Genomic DNA, 22,552 nt, shown 5'->3' on the forward strand with positions numbered 1-22,552 from the left:
GGCACTTATTATTTTTGCAATGGCAGATGTTTTTAGATAAAGAAAACCCTGTCATTGTACATTCTTTCTGATTCAGGATGTACATAAACCATAGGGACAAGGGCGCTCCACCAATGAGGCGAGTTGAGACACTCGCCTCAGGCGGCAGCGCCCCCCTGGTTACCAGGGGCGGCAAAAATGCCGCTCCTGGTAACTAAGAGCCGCTCCTGGTAACTAATTGCGCTCTCTGCACTAGCGACGTGCAGCGCCCCGACCCCCTCCTGCACAGAAAATGTGAGCGCCGTGAGGAGGGGTCGGGGCGGCAACAGAAGGCCGCCTCAGGCGGCATTAAGGCGCGGATCGGCGCTGCATAGGGATGATTGAAGGATAGGTAGAATGTATTAAATTGGGTTCTTCAGTAGTAATGGGCGAATTTGCGCCATTTTGCTTCGCCGAAAAATTTGCGAGAAAAAACGAGACGGCGCTGGCGTCTTGTTTTTGGCGCCGGCGTCCGTTTTTTTGACGCAGACTAATTTGTCGTGCAAATTTTCGTGGGCGTTTCGCAAATTTATTTGCTGGCTGCGAATCGCGAAATTTTGCAGCGAATTCGCGCCTGGGGAATACATTCGCCCATCACTATTCTTCAGTTTATAAATGGTTGCCAAATATCATGCAGTGTAGGGGTAACGTGATACTGGAAAACAGTACAGTTTATCCTCATGCTGAAATGTAATTGTGGTCTAATGAAAAAGAACCTCAACAATTATCTTATTAACAAAATATGGGATGCCCTTTGGGATCATGTACAAAACTTGCCTATTCATTACACATAGAGATTTAGTTATATTGTCTAGAAATAAATGGATTTAAATCATAGCTGGTTGGTACAAAAGAGTCCACGGTGGACCAGCTTTTTACTGCGCGGCTTATACATATATTGTTCTGTTTAGACATTTACATTTCCAGGAAAAGTTGGGAGTGGGACAATTTTCTGCACAGTAGAATGTTTCGAAAGAGGCACACAATATATTAGATTCCATTTAGGCACATTTTTAGACAAGAAGGAAAGAAAGATGAATCTTTTTGTATGTTTAATAACATTTTGATTTATTTCTTCAACGGTATAAAAGGCCTCTAGCAAGATGATTTATTAGTATGCTGACTGCATGCCATCCCATGGGGTTGTGAGGTTATCAGACATCAGTGCCAACACTGAAGGGATAATCAGGAGGTTGACATGTAGGTCCCCAGCTACAGAGCAGATTTGCAATTCAATTGGAAAATAACTCTGGAAAACTCAATGCCTCCATTAAAAACAGTCAATTACAGCTTTGTTTTTCACAGTCTGATCATTCGGACTGACATGTACTGTGCGACAACAGTTATAAAAATCCAATACAGCAGAATGTATTTAGAATATTGTGCTTGGTTCTTTCAATGAAGAATTTGGCATTTATGGGAGTACAGACTATTCAATCATTTTGCACTTACTAAGGCATTCAAAGTGGTTTTGGTTAACTTCTGCAAATGGAGAGAAACAATGCAACATGTAGCAAGAAAAATAGCATGAAAATAAGGAATTCCTTTGAATATATATCGCTAGTAAAAGTATCTCTATTTTATTATAGTCTCTGTTATTGTGGGAAGATTGTGTCTCCATTTGAGTGAGGTTACTTTTTAAGTATTGCTAAACTTCATCTGACAAAATGAGGTTTACCTCCCCTAAACAGTATCCATTTCACTACATATTGTGTTGCCCTGCAAGCCATCCAAGGATTGTGTATTGCACCACTTTTACAGACATATACTTTGAGTGCAGGAACTATGGATTACTAGTGGTCACCTTCAGCTATCTGAATATGGTAAACTTGAAATGCCTTAAACTTTTTTTAAAAAGCTATCAGTATTGATTAGCAAAACTTGGCTTTTTAGTTGCTAAAACAATAAAACTGGAAAAATTTGCAAAGCCGAAACATTTCACCAAAATGCATTGAAGTCAAAGGAACAGTGAAATTAGGGGATAAGGCATTTAATCTCCATGGCCCATGGACAAAACAATGAGGCACATTAAATGATACTGATACGTAGGGGCACATTTACTAAGGGTCGAATACAGAGGGTTAATTAACCCTCGATATTCGACCATCCAAGTTAAATCCTTCGACTTCGAATATCGAAGTCGAAGGATTTACCGAAATTCGTTCGATTGAACTTCGATCAGAAATTGCCTAGAAAGCCTATGGGGACCTTCCCCATAGGCTAACATTGGTGCTCGGTAGGTTTTAGGTGGCGAAGTAGGTGGTCGAAGTTTTTTCTAAAGAGATAGTACTTCGACTATCAAATGGTCGGATAGTTGAACGATTTTTAGTCAAAGTCGTAGTCGAAGGTCGAAGTAGCCAATTCGATGGTCGAAGTAGCCAAAAAAAAAGTTCAAAATCAAAGTATTTTTTATTCTAATCCTTCACTCTAGCTAAGTAAATGTGCCCCCTAATGTACATTCATATTTTTAATGTAGTTTTTTAGGGGCCCATTTACTAAGGGTCGAAGTGAATTTTCGAAATCAAAAACTTCGAATTTCTAAGTAATTTTTGGGTACTTCGACCATAGACTAGGCCAAAATTTGATTCTAATTGAAAAAACTTTGAATATTTGACCATTCGAAGTACTGTCTCTTTAAAAAAACTTCGACTTCGACACTTCACCACCTTGAACCTGCCGATGTTAGCCTATGGGGACCTCCTAGAACCTATAACCAGTATTTGAGTAAGTTTTTAGAAGTCAAAGTTTTTTTTTTGAAAATCGTTCGATTGATCGATTAAATTGTTCGATTCGAACGATTTCTACATTCGATCGAATGATTTGAATTCGAGCGAAAACTGCTAAATTTAATCCAAAAAAACTTTGACTATCAAATTTTTACAATTCGATGGTCGTTTTTTGAAGTTTTACCACTTCGAAATTCGACCCTTAGTAAATGTGCCCCTTAGTGTCAGTATCACTTTAATCCTTTTATATTTGCAAGTGCAAAATGTGCTTCGCCCCTTATAGTTAAACAGGTGTAAGATAGTCCTGTACGTATTGTCTATCTTTGAAGGCAGCTCCTTTGCACCTAGTGTTTCTGATTGGCACTACTGTCTCATATGCCCTTAATGACATACAAGCTAGATTTATGGTAGGAGATACCCACACCACACCAATGGTGATATTTTTATTTGAAATACATGTATGTAATGCGTTAATGGTAGACATTGGCATTAAAAAACAGGACTTCTATTTCGCTTTCATTTTAAATGCAGGGTAGACTTTTATAGCACATCATGCCAAATTAATAATTTTCATTATCTTCTGGTATTTTAAGAAAGAAATATTTCATTCCATATTGGGAGCTGTCAAGTTATACATTTTAATGCCAGGGGCAATGTTCCATCTAATTTTTTGCAGGCTTTGTGGACTTATTCTTTTCTGAGCATTGTAGGTCCTTGTAAGTACTGAATTATGTTAATGTATTTATACTGTCTGTGTATTTTTTTGTGTGCTGTTGTTATGACTTTCATATAAATGCAAGTGCACTACTTTGAGGGAACATTGGGCGGACAAAGCTGTGCTCTGACTTACATATAGGGTTGCCACCTAGCCGGTATTTCACTAGCCTAGCTGGTAAAATACCAGCCAGGATCGGAGCCAGTATTACAAATGTACTGACAATGTTCTTGCCCTAGTTGTTCTACCTCTGATTCTACCCAATTTCACCTTCCCACTTCCCCTCAACGACTCAAACTCTGCCAAACAGATTATGACAGATGTGTATGTAATTCAGTTTATAGAAATGGGGTTAGGACCCATTAAGTGTGTCCATTCGATTAGCATACTTCTTCATTAATCTCCACTTATATGATGACTTTATTGAAGGGCAATGGAGGAAATGGTGAGCAAACTGTTGGATTTTATGATGTTATATGGATTTGAGAAAAATGCTTCCAATTCCAAACATTAAATTTGCTTGACTCTAATTGACGCTTGACTCTAGTTTGCATCCTATTCCTGAGGTGTTTTCTGTTTGTGCTCCATATAGCCCTCTTGTGCATTAATTGGATACGTAAACTGGTTTTTCCGACTAGTATAACTTAGTGACCACAAAGTCACAAATATGAAAAATATCATAAGATCTTATTTATGTAGTGAGGGGGAACCCCTAATTTTCACACATTGCACCCCATCTCATTCGTAGCACCCATAGACGCAGGTCTTTACACTCCAGGATGAGAATTGTGTTTAACATTGGTGTATTCATGAGGGGTGGGCTGGGTTGGTACGTGGATGCCACCTTGGATTCCTCATACCATAAACATCATTCACACATGCAAATTAGCTCCAAAAGGTGCAAGGTCCTACAGAACTATATGCAGGACTGCATTGTGCCCACAGAGCTGTGACTTGCACTATGCAATTTCGATCAGTAAATGAGCACTAAGTGGTATGATTTTGCACCACTTTTGCACCCCTTAGTGCTGTAGCACTTTCAGGAAGGGATTTAATAAATGACCCTATAAAGCATATTAACACAATTAAAAAGTGAAACCTATAGGGCTCATTTAGGAAAGGGCAATAAGACATTTCTCCCCAAGGTTATATGAAAAGGTTTTTTGGAGTAATCTTTAAAAATGTTTGAGATTTGCCTTTTCTAACTGCAATGAAAGCTCAGCAAAAAAGTGATTTGTTTTAATGAGCCTTAATTATTGTAATAATAATCAAATATTAATTCTACAATAGTGTGCAATGACTACAGTAAAATGTTATGCTGATAATAGTTCTTTGAACAACTAAAACTGTTTGTGTTATTACAGATAAACTCAGTGGGCTCCGCGTGATGCCCGAGTTTGATTCCCAGGAGAGCTTACTCTGACCTTAAGCAAGTCATTTTATCTTCTTGTGTCTCAGAAAGCAAAAACTAAATTGCAATATCTGGCCTAGAGACACTTAACCATGCCTGATAAAAAAATCCCATGTGCAATGCTGTAGAAAGTTTGGAACTGCTGTGAGCAAAAAGTACCAAAAAATCTATAGAAATAATTACTCTCATAATAAAGCTGTTATCTGCTCATTTGAGTTCATGATCTTGTGAAATTATAAACATACGAGAGCTGTTATATGAGAACAACATGTCAATACAATAGAATGCCTCAGGAAAAAAGTAATATAAAAAAGGAACTTGTTGCATTTACATTTCTTCATTTAATCATTGTTAGTAGGAAATTGTAAGGGCTATGCGTTTTCAATAGTCGCCCAAAGTTGCCTCAGTGAGGCAACTTCAGGCGACTATAGAAAACGCATCGTCGCGTGTGCATTAGCGCAGGCGACTTTTCATTGTAGCCTATGGGGTAAAACGCAGAGGCAGTTCGGGGAGATAGTCGCTCAAAAGACGAGGCAGTTAGTCGCGAGGTGACAAAATCTCCCCGAATCTCCTCGTGTGGCCTTACCCTAAAGTGGAAACCTGTTATCCATAAAGCTCTAAATTACAGGAAATTTTATACAAAAAAATGTAATTATTATTTAAACTTTTTCACTGTAGGAATAATACAGAACCTTCTACTTGATACTAACTAAGATATAATTAATCCTTATTAGAGGCAAAACAATCCTATTTGGTTTATTTAATGTTTATATAATTTTTTAGTAGAAATAAGTTGATAATAGTTCCCATAACTGCATGAAATGGTCAGCTTCTTTTGGCCTCCCAGTAGGAGGGTATCTATATTTAAATTATTTCTACATAATATATGGTCCCATTTGAATCACTACTTATTAATTTATTTTCTATTGGTAAATTCATAGGAATCCACCAGTAATTCTATTTGATTACATCTACTCTGGGCCAGTACTTCTATTCAAAATAATGTTCTGACCAGGGGTACTTTTCTTGTCACTGCTATATGTCTGGTTTCTGGGCAAAATGCATGCGCTGAACAGATAAGCATCAATAATTTCTATACTGTGTATGGCCAGCTTCAATGGGTGCAGGTGTGATTGGCCACCAGAACATAACGACAGTGTGGTGCCATTTATTGTAAATTGTTATTTGGTTTCCGTTCTAGACACAATTTTCTTAAACTCCAGCCATTGCAAAACTAAAACTCTCAAGTATGTTTCTACATTAGCTGGAGTGCCAATTGTTCTCTATTCATGGACTAAAATATAATAATTATAAGACTTCTATGTATATTTTTATTACTGTGATTCCCAATTACATTCATAATGTGAATGGACCCTGCGTAATATGGCTCTCAATGTTGCCATGACTACCGTCACAGCTTCATCTTTAGACAATCTAGTTTTGCCTTTTGTCTCTTAGTACAGACAATGCAGGTGCTCGTCCCAAAGAATTCGATTCAGTTTAACACCTTGGCTTTTATTAAGAAAAATCTTAAATTATGCACAGAGGTAAGCAACTGATGAAATACTTTGCAAATACTTTTCCAAAACACAGTGTTTTGTTCTGTAATGTAATGTAAAAGCTTTTTTCTAAAAAAAAAAAAAAATATATATATACACTTAATATAAGATTTGGATCACAATCCAAATAATTTGGTGAAGCTCATTCTAGAAATATGAGCTCAGCTCAGATTCTAGCTAAACGTTTATTTTAATGAAGGATTTTAAAAAAGAAGAAAGTTTAGCCAAAAGCTAAGTCTAGAAATAATAGTCTTGGTTTGTAACAGAGAAGCATCAGAAGAAAGTCAGACTCTTTAAAAGGAAAGGATAACTTTAGGGAAAAGTAGATATAGCAGTACTACATAAAATTAAATCTGTTCATATGAACTTATTTTTATCATTATATAACGTTTATAGGAAAGTTCAAATATTATTGCATTGTATTTGTTTCTTTTGCCCCTTCCCATGGAAGATATAATTTACTTGACGTTCGCACGAAATAAATAGCAAGGGGTAAACCTGCATTTCAACTGCCTCGAGTGCCAGTGTATTCCTGCGTATATACACACATCACATAAATTACTCTACCTTAATGAAACTGAACATAGTATGTGACATGAATACATTCAAACCTACAGAAACAGCTAGCTAATCCATACATCCTTAAGGAGGCACTATCATAAGAAATGATTATACCATTGCATAACAATCTTAAACACATTAAGGGGTTGTTCATCATTAAGTTCACTTTTAGTATGTTATAGAGTGAGTAATTATAAGCAACTTTTTGATTGGTCTTCATTATTTTTTTATAGTTTTTGAATGATTTGCATTTTTCTTCTGACTCTTTCCAGCTTTCAAATGGGGGTCATTGACCCCATCTAAAAAACAAATGCTCTGTAAGGCTACACAGGTATTGTTCTTGCTACTTTTTTTTACTCATCTTTCCATTTAGACTCTCTCCTATTCAGACCCAGTCTCTTATTCAAATTAATGCATAGTTGCTATGGTAATTTGTACCCCAGCAATCAGATTTCTGAAATTGCAAACTGGAGAGCTGCTGAATAAAAAGGTTAATAAAACAAAAACCACAAATAAAACAATTTAACCTATTGCAAATTGCCTCAGAATATCACTCTCTACATCATACTAAAAGTTAACTCAAAGGTGAATAACCCCTTTAAAGGCTACCTAATACGAGCAGACATTCACATTTTGTAAGGTCAATCTTCTGTTCAGAATCACAAATAAATGCTATGCTTTTTGAAATATCTTTAAATATCGTAATGATTATTAACATTATTATTAACATGTATTTATATAGTGCCAACATATTGCGTAGCACTGTAATGATCTGTAACATTAAAATTTGTAGGCATACAATCATGATTATGTTATAAAATGAGCTTTTAAACAAAGGAAAGTTGAATAGAGGGATACCAAAAAAGTACATTAAGTCATATCTTATCTATGTGGAAAACACAATAAGTGATAAAATAGATAAATAGACCAGATAAACTAAGCCATATTTTATAGAATGACAGTGCTAGGGTTTGAGAGGAAGGTTTATAAGTTTATCAGAAGATATTAGCCCACTAATTACCCACTCTTTTCCTACCTAAAGCACCACCCACTCTTAACACACAGAGCAGTCTCCTAAATGGGGAGTATCCAATGATTCTCCAGTTACAATTGATCAATAACTGCTAGTTCAGCCCTTGATTATAAGAAGAAATGGTATCCTATATCCAGTATGGGAGGTATGGAATCTCTTATCCAGAAACCTATTATCACGAAAGGCGAATTATAGGAAGACCATCTTCCACAATGTCCATTTTAAGCAAATAATTCTAATTATTTACTTTTCTCTGTATTCATAAAACAGTACGTTGTTCTTTATGGTAACTAAGCTGCACAAATCCCCATTGGTAGCAATACAATCCTATTTTGTTTCATGTTTAAATTGTTTTTAGCTTGTGAAGATTCAAATTACAGAAACATCAGATCCCAAGCATTCCAGATAAAAGATTCTATACCTGTACTGCAAACATGTATAATAAGCTGAAGCCTCAATTTGAATAACCTGGAGCTGCATTCATATGCTCACCACTAGTCCTGTTTAGCACTTGCTTATTTAATACTATAGTGGAACATGCACTGATAATGCCTTAGGCTATTAATTTCTCTGGGAATTATATTTATCATCTAAGTGTTGAAATGTTGTATATCTTTCCCCTAAGCCTCTATGCCATGTAATTGATTTCAGCTTGATTAATACCACTGATGTGAACATCTTCCTTATGACTAGTCTTTGCCGTATTATCAATCCTTTATGACTGTAAAATAAATGATTTTCAAAAATAAAAATATTCTGTTTCTTCTAGTTTCTCCTTATCGCGTAGAAAAAGCAGTCAACAATCACTACCAACTTAATGAGATAGCAAAACACTACAATCTTCAAAGTATTTTATTTTGCTAGCTATGCTGATCCTATGCTGTCAAAAAGACAAGTGGATGCCACTGTACAGAAGAAATACATATATTATAGTTATTGAAGGTAAAGCCCAGGCAAAATAGCACATTGCAAGCATTAGAGTTATTCCAGAAAAAGTGAAAAAGATAAGAAAGCGCTGATCCAATAGATGCATACAGAATATAAAATGTTCTATGTGTCACTAGCTGCACAAAATCCAACAAAATACAGACTGGTCAAGCCATTGCATTAAAGAGACATGTCTATCCCAATGCATAATTTTTCTCATTGAAGAAAGTGCTGTCGCTAGTTTGCAGATCTATTATTTCACAAACATATCACCAAGAATAGATTTAAAAACAGCTAGGCGAGTATTGTCTGCTGCTATTTCTGTTTGAAGATAGAATGTAGGAGGTCTGCTAAATCTTATGTTGCAACCAATCAAACCATGTTTGAAGTGCTAAATCTCTCTCTATCTTTGGAAAGTTGCTTGGTATGTTCTAAAAGGACCAAAAGATGATAAAAATGCATGCTAAGAGGTTGTGTTCAAGATTGTGAACATGATTCTCTATTTATATAAAATACCTTTTGCATAAAAAAACTAAAGGGGTTATGTAATTAAAGGTACTAAGTTTGCCCAGGGGCAGTTACCTATAGCAACCAATCAGCAGGTAGAATTTACTGGTCACATGTTTAAAAGCAAACATCTTATTGGTTGCTACTTGTTACTGCTCCTGGGAAAACTTAGTGGGTCTCATTTATTAACACTGGGCAAATTTGCCCATGGGCAGTTACCTATGGCAACCAATCAGTGATTAGCTTTTTAAAGCAACCTGCAAGTAAAAAAAATGAATGCAGCTATTTGATTGGTTGCCATGGGTTACTGCCCATGGGCAAATTTGCCCGGTGTTAGTAAATGACCCCCAGTGCCTTTTATTACATGTGGGGGATAGAATCTTAAAAAATCTAAATTACAGGAGATACAGGAAAACTTTAAATGATGATCAGAAATATCTGGAAATTAATTCTGTTTCATTTTTTTAGCATGTAATTAGTGAAATGTGCAGAATCAAGATAAGAATTTGTTAAATATATTGAAAGAACAAACCTAACTATTAACTGGGGAAAATGGCAAATACAGCTTGATAGTATATTGCTCATTACAGAAAACGCTTACATTTTTGCATACTGCCTGAATTTATCTCAAGGTGCTACATATTTTTAACAAAACCATTGCAATATATTTAATTTGAATAGATATCATTAATACATGTTTATCTAAACCAAGGAGTTAGCCCCAGCATTACAATATTGTTTTGCCTGTTATTATTCTCAAGCAGATTCTTCCTTTATCCCATGATTGTTGGGTTAGGTTGACTGATGTTACTATAATACGGAACACATATTAAAATACAACCAACTTCTTAAAGAGATCTTTAAATAATAAATGTGTTCAGTGAAGTAGAAACCATGCCTCTGAAATACAAGACAATATGTTAGTAGATCAAATGAATGAAGAAAGCTCTGCCTGACACAAATTAAGACTGAGACATTACTTACTACGAGCGAGAGGGGTCGTTTCCATGCAACAACACCAATCAATCCTGACAAAAGCACCTGAAAGGAAATGAAAAGTGTTAGTGACAAAGCACACATTTGTTTTCTTCTGTATCCACAGCTTAGAAACTATTTTATTTCATTATTTACAAAACAATTTAAGAAAACCCTTAACCAAAACATACTGAAAATGCTTCTATTTTTAAGAGCTACATTCTCAGATACTTTATGCAAGATCTGTGTTTACCAATAGACCTTTCCACTGCACATCGTTTACATGCAGTAAAAAATGTACTGTAGCTTGTAACAACAACAATCCTATTGGTCAAACCAACACACTGTCACAATAGCTCCCTGTGAATTAATTTTAAAGCATTTTATTCACATTCACAAATAAATGATGATGATGACGGAGGAATATATACAGACAGAGAGACAGAAATATAAAATACATCAATATAATTTGTATTTTGCTGCCATGCCTGGAGACAGATATATGAGACATTTCGAAAATGAGTCACATCATTCTCCTGCACTAGAAATGAGAGAGACTGGAATAGAAAATTAATGGGCAACAGCAGAAAGTACCAGTTAGTGAAGAACCCTACCTACCAGCTAAAGAAGTAGAGAGAGACAATAATCATATTTAATTAACATAAGCCTGGACAGGCATAAGGTTAGCTTGTTCATGAAATAAGATTATATAGAGCTATTTCAGACAGAAAGGGACCGGACAGATTAGATTTGTCAGTGGCCTTTTGTCTGTCATCAGATCTGTGTTATTCTGTTCAACTATAAGAAAAAGCTCAAACTCAACCTATAATTCTTATAAGGCATTAGCATGTTAAAATAATATTTTTGGGGGTTAACACAATCCCACTATTATAATAATTTTTCTATATTATTTAGGATTTTTTAGAATCAACTAATAGCCTTCTTCCAGCCATTAACATGCTCACCCTTTTTTAGCCGATGACCTGGGTGTATATACCCCAGGTCCAACGCTCCTGGGTTTGCAAACTCTTCATACAATGCATAAAGGTTTAGAAAAGGCCACACTCACAAAAGTGGTGAGTGGCCCAGGTGCATCGCCCCAAACCCGTAGCTGTAGGTGATGTGCAATGTACATGTTCCTTTCTCTGTCAAACCAAAACCAAAAAAATATAATGACTAGAATAACACAGAAACTATAAAAAATGTTGGCAAGCACTCCTCAGTCCACTCGTAGAGTAAAAACATCAAGTTTATTTCAGCGGACTGCTTGCCAAAATTTATGGTTTCTGTGTTATTCTGGTCATTATATTTTTTTGGTTTTGGTTTGACAGAGACAGAGAAACATGCAGGACGAATGTGGCCATTTTATTTGAATAACTGTACTATGCCTCTCTCATAAGAAATACATTTTCATGAACAATACAAATGAAATTGACAATATTTAATCAAAAATGCATAGCTGAAATAAGAGCAAAACAATTTGAGAAGCAGCTGCTGAGGGATATAGGAGGGCAGAGGATATAAAAGATCCTAACTGGCCTCTTCAGTCTTCAATAGTGATGGGCGAATTTGCGCAGTTTCGCTTCGCTGAAAAATTTGCGAAATTCGCGAAACTGCGAAAAATTAGCGAAATCGTGCCGGCGTCTCGTTTTTGACGTCGCCGCCCGTTTTTGACGCCGGCGCCCGTTTTTGACGCCGGCGCCCGTTTTTGCCGCGAATTTATTCGCTGGCGGCGAATTGCGCAAATTCGCCGCAAATTCGCGCCGGGCGAATAAATTCGCCCATCACTAGTCTTCAATTAATATTTGTAAGAGAAATGTAAAGGTGGCCAATACACAGAACAATCCTGTACAGTAAACAAATGGACGGATATCAAACAAGGTGTGGTAAACGGTATGACTAGCTTTGTATTGGTCTGTTTACACTGACACTCAGATGCTCTATACTTCCTCATATGCCAATGAATCATGCCAAGTCTTGCAAATGGTCAAAGTAAGACTTATCAAGCAATACCACTGGAGTTTGGGGTCATCAGCAGGTTGCTTTATGCCCAGACAGACATATAGGTGCAGATGTAGCAAAATGTGAGTTTAGAGCTTAATAAATAAAAACTCACCCACGTTCTATTCATTTCTATGTGATTTTCAGATCCTTATTTATCTAATGAGTTTAAACCTTCACCCATTGATAAATACAATTCTAAAAATCCCATAGAAATGAATAGAATTTGGGTGAGTTTTTATTTATTGGGCTCCAAAACTCACATAGACAAAGACAAAGTCCAACCAAACCTATGTTTTAAGAGTGTACTTGTTAGGAATAGCAGATTGTGATTATTTATGTAGAAAACAGAAACAGGTGCATATTCCAAAGACCCACTTGCTATAATAATTCAGCTACCATTTGCACTAGGTGCATAAAAGTCTATTTTTAAAGCAGAATATTTTATTGTACAAACCATTTCTATGTTGCAAACTACCCTCTTAAAACTTTTATCGCTGTGAAATTCAATGATCATACAAAGAAAAGAAATATATAAACATTCAAATTATTATCAAAATCTGTGGTGGATTTCTCCAGCAGTTTGAAACACACCATTTATCTCCAATATAGTCTCTCCTCTAGAATTGGTGCATCTCCCATGTGCTCGTTTGTTTTATGATGAGCCTGTTCATCTTTCTCATAAATAGTAATTTATGGCCAGTATTGAGATGACTGCATTGGTTTATTTATCACACCACCTTCTCAGTTTCATTCTTGTTCTTTCTTCATGTTTTTTCCACCTTTGCTTCTAATTCACAGTTCATACATCTCCCTCTCTTCATGGAAACGTAAATTTATTTTATTAGGTTTGAATCTTTACAGCAGCACAACCAAAGTGAATGATGCTGTATGTGATGAACCTATACAATTTTAAAATTCAAGCCCTACATAGCTACTGTATACGTTTGCCCCTGTAAATTGTTTCATTTACTTCTCTTTTCTTAAAAAGAGAGTGTTTCATGTTTCAAACAGGCCACTGTCAACTGAATGTGTTCTGTCAAAGGCTGAATGCTCTGCTGCAAACTGATTTAAAGCTAATACAAACCAAAGGAAACTCCCACTGGCTTTTACTGGATTTCTTTCTCTATAAATCTTATCATGCCCTATAGTTTTTTTTTTCAATTTACCCCTTAGAAGACATTCAGTATCTGTTAGACTATTTAAACAAAATGAATAAAGAAGCACTGCATGGTTATTAAACAGAAGGCTACATGAGAAAGCTTTTCCATCATTGTTTCTGTTCTTCTGTAATACTACAAAATATTCATTGCACTTACTGGAAATGTTACATTGCCACAAAAAGAATTGGCAACAGGTTTATAATTTAAAAGAGAAATATATCATACACCCAAGTTCAATAATTTCTTACTACTTATGTTCTGCCTACGTTTTATGAAAAAATCAATTTTTTAAAAAAAAATATATGGTCGTCCTATTGTTTTTAGCCTTACACACAGAGCCCTGCATCCCCCTTTAGTCTACCTCTCCTTGTTCAAATGCATAGGAATGCATGAAGAAACGTGGCCCATTCTTCCAAATAGTGTTATACTAACTGCAACTTAACTGCAAGCCCCGAACGCAGGTGTAATGAATTGAGGGAGTTAGCTGCCATAAAACCATATGAGCATTTCTTAATCAATTCAGGTTGGTTGGTCTCATTTATTCATACAGGAGAAACAGGGTGATGATATATAAACTAGTCTGCTGTATCTAGGGAGCCCATTTACTTAGCTCGAGTGAAGGAATAGAGGGAAAAAAACGTAGAATTTCGAATGTTTTTTTGGCTTCTTCGACCATCGACTACGACTTCGACACGAACAATTCGAACTAAAAATCGTTAGACTATTCGATAGTCTAAGTACTGTCTCTTTAAAAAAAACTTCGACCCCCTAGTTCGCCACTTAAAACCTACCGAGGTCAATGTTAGCCTATGGGGAAGGTCCCCATAGGCTTTCTAAGTATTTTTTGGTCGAAGAAAAATCGTTCAATCAATGGATTAAAATCATTCGATCAAACAATTTTTCGTTTGATCGAACAAATTGTGGTAAATCCTTCGACTTCGATATTCGAAGTTGAAGGATTTCAATTCGGCAGTCGAATATCGATATTCGACCTTAAGTAAATTTGCCCCCAAATGTCTACCCAATTAAGGAAGGTAAAAAAAACTCCTCTTTGTATTCACCACACTTCCCACAATTTACCATTCACCAAATCTTGTTATGTCATGCCCCACTGATTTTGTTTCATATTTTAAGATTAGAGACATTTCTCACAAACATGAAAAACCTGCTTAGAAGTTGTCAAATGTTTCAGTGCAGCTCATCATTTATATGAATGGAATCCACCTCTTGCTAGTGAATGACTAGCTCCATGGCCACATTCAAGCCCTTCTTTACTTGCTCAGGGCCGAACTCCAACTGCCGGATGTGAATGCCGCATGCTGATAGTTGGATACATGTAGTTTGTACTTGCGATTTCACATTCAGTTCCATTATCCTCTGCACATCCGACACATGGCATGCGTGTCATCACATGTTGGTGAAACCGACATCACATCGCTGTGGAGTTCAGCCCTAAAGTTTTCTGGCGGAGAATATGAGCCATTGGCCCTCACTATAAATCTTAAAGTGTTTATTTTATCTTTAAGTAGCTCTGCATAATGCATATAGAGAAATGGCACTAAAAAAGCAAAATAATAATTTCCTCTAAATTGCAATTAATCACTTAAAAGTCAGCTGTGCTCACTCAAACCAAATTCCTGATTGAATTCCTTGATTTTCTTTTTAAATAAGCTAAACAAAAGCTTTACAGATCTTGTGTACAGTGCCCTATTTGTGTTTCTGACAAATAACAAATAACTCTCTTCCATCCAGCGCCTAACATTAAAGGGCACATTTATCCTGAAAAAATTTAGTTTTTATAGGGTAGTTTTCAGTCAAAACTCAAATTTCAAAGATTTAAACAAAAAAAAAACTTTAAAGTTTTGTGGTTTTTTTTAAAAAAAAAAAATCAAATTTTTTGAGTTTTTTGTTCTACACCGAAGCTGGAAATAGCTCGAATCCGAAATTAATCCGTCTAAAAACTGTTGATGTCATGTAGAAGTCAATGGCAGAAGTCCCTTCAACCATTTGAAGATGTTTGTAGCCTTCATGATGCTCGGGTTTTTTTGGTGTGTTTCACTTAAAAACTTGATTAATTCAAACGATTCAGGGTTTTTTTTTTTTAGGTGAAAATTCTATTAATTCGAGTATTCAGGTTTTTTACCCCAAATTCACTGATTTCGAATTTTTACTATTTGGGTTTTTTCATAAATCAGAAAACATTCGGGCAGTTAGTTCATTCAAGGTATAAAAACATGTCACTAAGCTCACAAACTCGACCTCTCATAAATAACCTCCTAACTGTTGCATTATTATTCCCAGTCAACTGCCAAATAATCATTTAAAAAGTGGAGATGAAAATATGTGATTTCATTTTTTATTTCTTAATGTCTTTAAACCGAGTGACTCTCAAAAGCTGCCATGCCTCAAAGAGCCCCTTTATAGACAAGAATTCAATCGTACTCATTATAGAGAACTTTTTTTTTCTTATTTCAAAAGCTTAAATCCCAAATGAGATGGAGGCTCAAGGAATGTATTTGTTGCCTGTATTATTATACAGTTTGTTTTGAAAGCCCATGAAAAATAATGAAAACACAAATACTTTTTTATTAAGAACGTCTTGCATGATTCCATAACAATGCCTCTGTACACTATGAGCATATTAAAGGGATAATGTACAACAGCAGTCTTTGATGTGTGGTCTTTTTATTGTTTGTAATGCTGTAATGTAAATGTAGTATTCCCCCTATCAAAAGGGGGAAAATGTCTATCTTCCTGTTGTAAGGAGGTGTTTGTATACTTCCTCATTGTTATGTATCCTAAGGGGCGTATTCATTAACATTGAAGACAAACATCACCGGTGATGTTGCAACCAATCAGCAATTAGATTTGAAGAGTCACCAACAAGTTAGAAAACAAAAGCAAAGATCAGATTGGCTGCTATGGGCAACATCACTGGTGATGTTGTCTCCAATATTAATAAATATACTCCTAAGTCTTGTTGCCAAGGCTCCACAGTTCAGTGAAAATATAAGTTATGAATCACTGAAAGCACCCAAACTCCACCCCCTTTTATGCCAAGGCTTTTTGTCTGTTTAGTTTATTGGCTATGTCTAATGGGCAGATTTATCAAAAGTTTAAAAAAAAGTGGGTTGGTACTTTCCGCTACTAGGATTCAGCAAGTACCTAGTGTAAACCCTTGGCTGGATCATTGGGTTTCCCTGGATTGGAGAGGGGGTTGGTGCCTTCAAATAGGAGAATTTTTATTATTCATTTGCAGACACAGGTTGGTCTGGTGGATATCCATGGGGATTAGCCCATGTTGTAAGCCAAGGAAAATATGTAAGAGGCAAAGGGATTTTATAGGTTCGTATTCTATTTGCTATAGCCCAGAAAACTTTATTTTTTTCCTCTATAGGTATCCAGCAAATACCTAGGGGCCCATTTACTTAGTTAGAGTGAAGGAATAGAGGAAAATTAGTTCGAATTTCGAATGGTCGAATATGGCTACTTCGACCATTGAATGGGCTACTTCGACCTTCGACTTCGAATCGAACAATTCGAACTAAAAATTGTTCGACTATTCGACCATTCGATAGTCAAAGTACTGTCTCTTTAAAAATTTCCTTGAGCCCCCCTAGTTCGCCACCTAAAACTTAACGATGCCAATGTTAGCCTATAGGGAAGGTCCCCATAGGCTTCCTAACAATTTCCTGATCGAAGGAATATGCTTCGATCGATGGATTAAATCCTTCGAATCGTTCGATTCGAAGGATTTAATCGTTCGATCGTAGGAATAGCGCAAAATCCTTCGACTTCGATATTCGAAGTCAAAGGATTTTACTTTGACGGTCGAATATCGAGGGTTAATTAACCCTCGATATTCGACCCTAGGTAAATGTGCCCCCTAGTGTAGACCTTTGGTTTGGGAATGGTAATGACAGTGGCCTGGAACACAAAGTATCTGAATATTCATGTGCAGTGAAAACTGACCTAGGTAAATATTTCAGGGGTGTTGCCTGAACCTGGGTACAAAGGAAATAGGCAGAAAGCAGAAGGGTATAGCACTCTTGGGATGATTAAGTTGTAACCAGGGGCGATCCGCCAATGAGGCGAGCTGAGGAGCTCGCCTCAGGCGGCATCGCCAGCTAGGTTTCCAGGGGCGGCAAAAAGCCGCTCCTGGTGCCTTTAAGAGCCGAATATCCGGTTTTTGAACCGGAAATTCGGCTTTACTAGGGCGAGAGAGTGCAATTGCGCTCTCCGCGCTAGCGTTGCTGCCTCCCCCCCGGAAATCGAATCGGGCTGGGGGGGCGGCATTACTGGAGCCGCCTCAGGCGGCAATGCATACAGAAACGGCGCTGGTTGTAACGTGATGTCACAACAATTTTACTTTTTTAATAACATTTGAAATTGCAAAAGAATCAAGACAGTTGCTTCAGCAGATTGCTCCTTTAAATTAGAATACATAATATAGCACACAAAATGACTTGATAGCAATGGAAAGTTTCCGGGGAGAAGTCAATATCTCCTTCTGCTAAAATCCATGGTTCCATAAAATCATCTATATGTGCTATATAACAGATAATGTTGTTTTGTTAAACGTCATGTACATCTGTCTCTTGCCTCCTACTGCATTAACCTGATTAAGCAACATGAAAATCAGATACAACATGAATTTTTTGTGACTCACAGCTGCTCAATGCAATTGCGTTTGACTTTCATTCAACATGCTTAAATTTGCTTTCTAGAATGTATAACTGGGTAAAATTAATTGAAAGGAAATTGAGTTGAATCCAATTTCTGAGAAACTCCATAGAGAAAGGTAGAGATGTGAAGAATTTTGAACTGATCATCTCAGACTAAAGCATTACTTCATTGCAACTTCACCAGACACTTGTTGTAGGATCACACAATTTGCATAAGTCTCTGTACCTGTGATTGTACAGCAGGGTAAATGTATCACTAGCCATACATAGATTGACACAGACATTTTTGAAAAAATGCATGTTTCTAAACATAGCACCACCCTTTACTGCATCAGTATCACAAATCATATGTGTTTTGACCAATAGCTCAATTAAAGAACACCAAGAGGCACAACAGACCCACCAACAAATTCTACTGCCTTTAATAAATATAGAAAATGAAACCAAGAGACACACACAGAGAGAGAGAGAGAGAGAGAGAGAGAGAGAGAGAGAGAGAGAGAGAGAGAGAGAGAGAGAGAGAGAGAGAGAGAGAGAATGATATAATGATAAATAAATAAGGCAAAACAATACACATATCTAAGAATTAGGATAACAGTTCCCAAACCGCCGGATGTCCCCATGGAGGGCTTGGAGCAGTGACAGGAAAGGTCAGTTAGGGGCAAGTGTTCATTTGCTATCCTGGATACAATTAGAAGCTCATGTTAGGTATGGTAATAGTTGCTATTCTGTATTTCCATGAAACCCTAACTGATTTACTGATACACTAATATTTTCCTATCTGCACTCATTTTATGAGCTATCAGGGGCTCTAGACCTCTTTTAAAGGAGATACTAAACCCTAAACACAAATATGGCTAAAAATGCCATATTTTATATACTGAACTTATTGCACCAGCCCAAAGTTTCAGCTTGTCAATAGCAGCAATGATCCAGGACTTCAAACTTGTCACAGGGGGTCACCATCTTGGAAAGTGTGCAACGCTCACATGCTCAGTGGGCTCTGTGCAGCTGTTAAAAAGCTAAGCTTATGGGTCATTGCAAATTATCAAGCAGAAAATGAGGTTTGTCTGTAATATAAGCTGATACTACAAGGCTGGTTATTACATTCTGATGCTATTTGCACTGGTTTCTGTGCTAATCAGCCTTATATTTACACTTTATATTCTATGTGTACTGTATATTTTGAGTCGGTCCCTAAGCTCAGTAACTGACATCAGCACAGAGAATGTGCTGTGAATCAGGAGAAAAGAAGATGGGGAGTTACTGTGGGCATTTTCAGAGGCACAGATCTTGCCGGATACAGAAGCCCCAAACATAATGTACAACATTCTAGCCTACTTCTTTAATTAAGCTTTAGTTCTCCTTTAAGGGGAGCCCTGACAAGAGTGAACCTTCAAGTGTGGTTTGAACTGAATAGGTTCAACACTCACAGGGGCATATTTACTTAGCTCTAGTGAAGGAATATAAGAAAAAATACATTGAATTTCGAATGGTCGAATATGGCTACTTCGACCATCGAATAGGCTACTTCGACCTTCGACTACAACTTCGAATCGAACGATTCGAACTAAAATTCGTTCGACTATTCGACCATTCGATAGTCGAAGTACTGTCTCTTTAAACCCCATCGGGACCCCTAGTTTGCCACCTAGAACCTACTGAGGCCAATGTTAGCCTATGGGGAAGGTCCCCATAGGCTTCCTAACAATTTTCTGATCGAAGGAAAATCCTTTGATCGATGGATTAAAATCCTTCGAATCATTCGATATATATATATACTGTATACACTATGTTATAATTTGTTTTTATTTTGCTAAAAACTATTTATTGTTTTATGGGCATTCATTGTGATGCTTAACAATCATTTCAGCTTGTTTATAATAGGTATAGTATGCATCAAATCTAGGATTTAGTTCAGGATTCAGCCAAACCAAATCCAAACTCCTGTCATACAACTTCGGTGTCACACTGAATGGCTAAAACTGAGCATTCACTACTCTCCCAGACTCTTGATTAAGCAGAGTGTATCCAGCACCAGTAGTGCATGTCAACAGGGTAAGCTCAGTAATAGGCATGGGATCAACCATTTCGAGACAATAGTATGCCCTTCCTCAAGTGATTCAAGTTATACAGATGCAATTCGGATCTGATTCGCAAATCACTTTAATCTTTCTTAATGGGTTTCCATATTGCCTTTGCTTAGAATTAATAAACTAATATCGGCCATTGATATGAAAAGGGTAATATTTTTCAGTCATTAGCTCAGCATCATAAATTTATAAAGATTAATGGAACAGGTCTTTATAAATTGTAATGCGCAAAAAAACCTTGCTGTCATCCACATAGTAACTTGTTTCATTCCAACCTAACAAACTAAATGCAATTACTTTTCCAATATTAAATTAAGCATTTAAACCAATTGTTACCCTGAAATACCTGTGTTTCCACTGTTATGACCACACAATAGTTGAATTATAATAATGTAATTGCATTACAGTGGCAAAATGACCTCTCTCGTCATGGAATGTCACTCTGCCAGTATTTATTTGTAATGATAAATAATTAAGGGAGCCTTGCTCTGAGAAGGAAAGGAAAAAAGGATGTTTCTGCTAAATCATTGAAGTGGCTGTCAGCTTTTTGAACCTGACAATTCAGTGACTAATTATCTAAAGGTTATTGCTCTTGTTTAAAAGAACCGTTCCCACAAGCCCATAAAACAGACAATTAAAATCAAACTCCACTTGCAAAATAATGACTATGATTTTTGCTGTAGTTGGGCACATACAGGAAAAAGAACACCTAAGATGCACCATGTAATAGCCAACCAACATGCAGAACGCAATGGGGAGATGTGATTGCAGGTTAGTTAGCAGCTTGAGAGCAGAATGCTACAGCAGCTGCAAGGAAACGATCCTATTTTTTTCCAGAAGTACACCATAAAGCACATGGAAATCACTGCAAATTTTAGCTGTACAGGCAGCTTTGAAGAAAGAAGAAAAAATGCAACATTCAGCTACTTGCAAAGACTTAAAAGAGATTACTCCCTGATGAAGTATTCAGCAAAAATTCTAGGAATAATTCATGGAATAATCATCTACTTTAAGCACGTGGAATTAAACTATGATTCATGATTATATTGCTTCATATCTTGAAAAAAAATTTAAGATGTTCCTTCTCAGATGCGCTCTACATACTAAAAGAAAACCAACATATATATATATATATATATATATATATATATATATATATATATATATATATATATATATATATATATGTTTTGGTAGCCGAGAATGAGTAGAGTATAACAGTGCTTTATTAGCAGAGACTCATGCAGCCATTACACAACAGGAAGCAACTCTTACTTTCACTTTTAAGCAGTCTAGACAGTATTGCGTATTCACAGTATAACTATTGTGTACAGTGACGTCTAAAGGCCATTTGTATAAACACCACAATATATATATATATATATATATATATATATATATATATATATATATATATATATATACAGAAAATGGAGACTGACACCACCTTCAGCATTTAAATTGCAGCTTGGCTGGCTTTTATTTCAAACACAAACAATTCTTCAACCCAATGGCTTCACATAGGAAATAACAGTCCTGCTTTAACACCCTCACTGGTGTTCACATACACTCACGTTTCTCCACTTACTGCTAGGGAATCATGTAATACCTATTGTAAAATATATTGATACTAGAAGTAGGGATTATTTACCAACAGCGGGCAAACTTGCTCCTTGTTAGTAACCTATATCAACCAATCGGTTTTTAGCTTTTTTAGCCAGCTGCAGTTAGAATGCTGAAAGCAAAAAGTGCAATTGTTATGATCAGGTGCAATTTTGCACAATCTTGATAAATCAGCCTACTACATAGTTCTATGACCATACAGAGGCATGAGGCATGAGGCCACAAGCAGTATGTTTTTTAAGGTTGTGTAAACAGGAACTCACTTTGTTTTAATCTTATATTTTAAAAGTGGGGGATGGTGTTGATTTTTTGTACACACCTTCAATTAAATCATGGGACACAACTGACAACCCCATGCAACATTTATAAGGATATAATACAGAAGAGCTGTGAATATCCTGCAAATTATATCCTTATAAATGCTGTCATTAGTGTTAATGATGTGATTTCTGAACCACTGAAAGTTGTGTATTATAATAAATAATCTCATAAAATATGAGAATAAAAAATGAGTCATGACTTGGATAAATACCATGACCTGGATAAAAACACTTG

General features: G+C 36.4%; 1 protein-coding gene across 1 annotated transcript in view; it reads right to left on the minus strand.

The window, feature by feature from the left end:
- The window catches only part of LOC108711350 (protein FAM189A1), a 323,792-nt gene that overhangs the window by 184,589 nt on the left and 116,651 nt on the right, over window positions 1–22,552 (minus strand). The window contains exon 2 of the mRNA XM_018253002.2: window positions 10,442–10,498. Coding sequence (XP_018108491.1) covers window positions 10,442–10,498 — 57 coding nt within the window. The remainder of the gene's footprint in view (window positions 1–10,441; window positions 10,499–22,552) is intronic.

Source organism: Xenopus laevis, chromosome 3L, assembly GCF_017654675.1.
Source record: "Xenopus laevis strain J_2021 chromosome 3L, Xenopus_laevis_v10.1, whole genome shotgun sequence".
NCBI lineage: Eukaryota > Metazoa > Chordata > Amphibia > Anura > Pipidae > Xenopus > Xenopus laevis.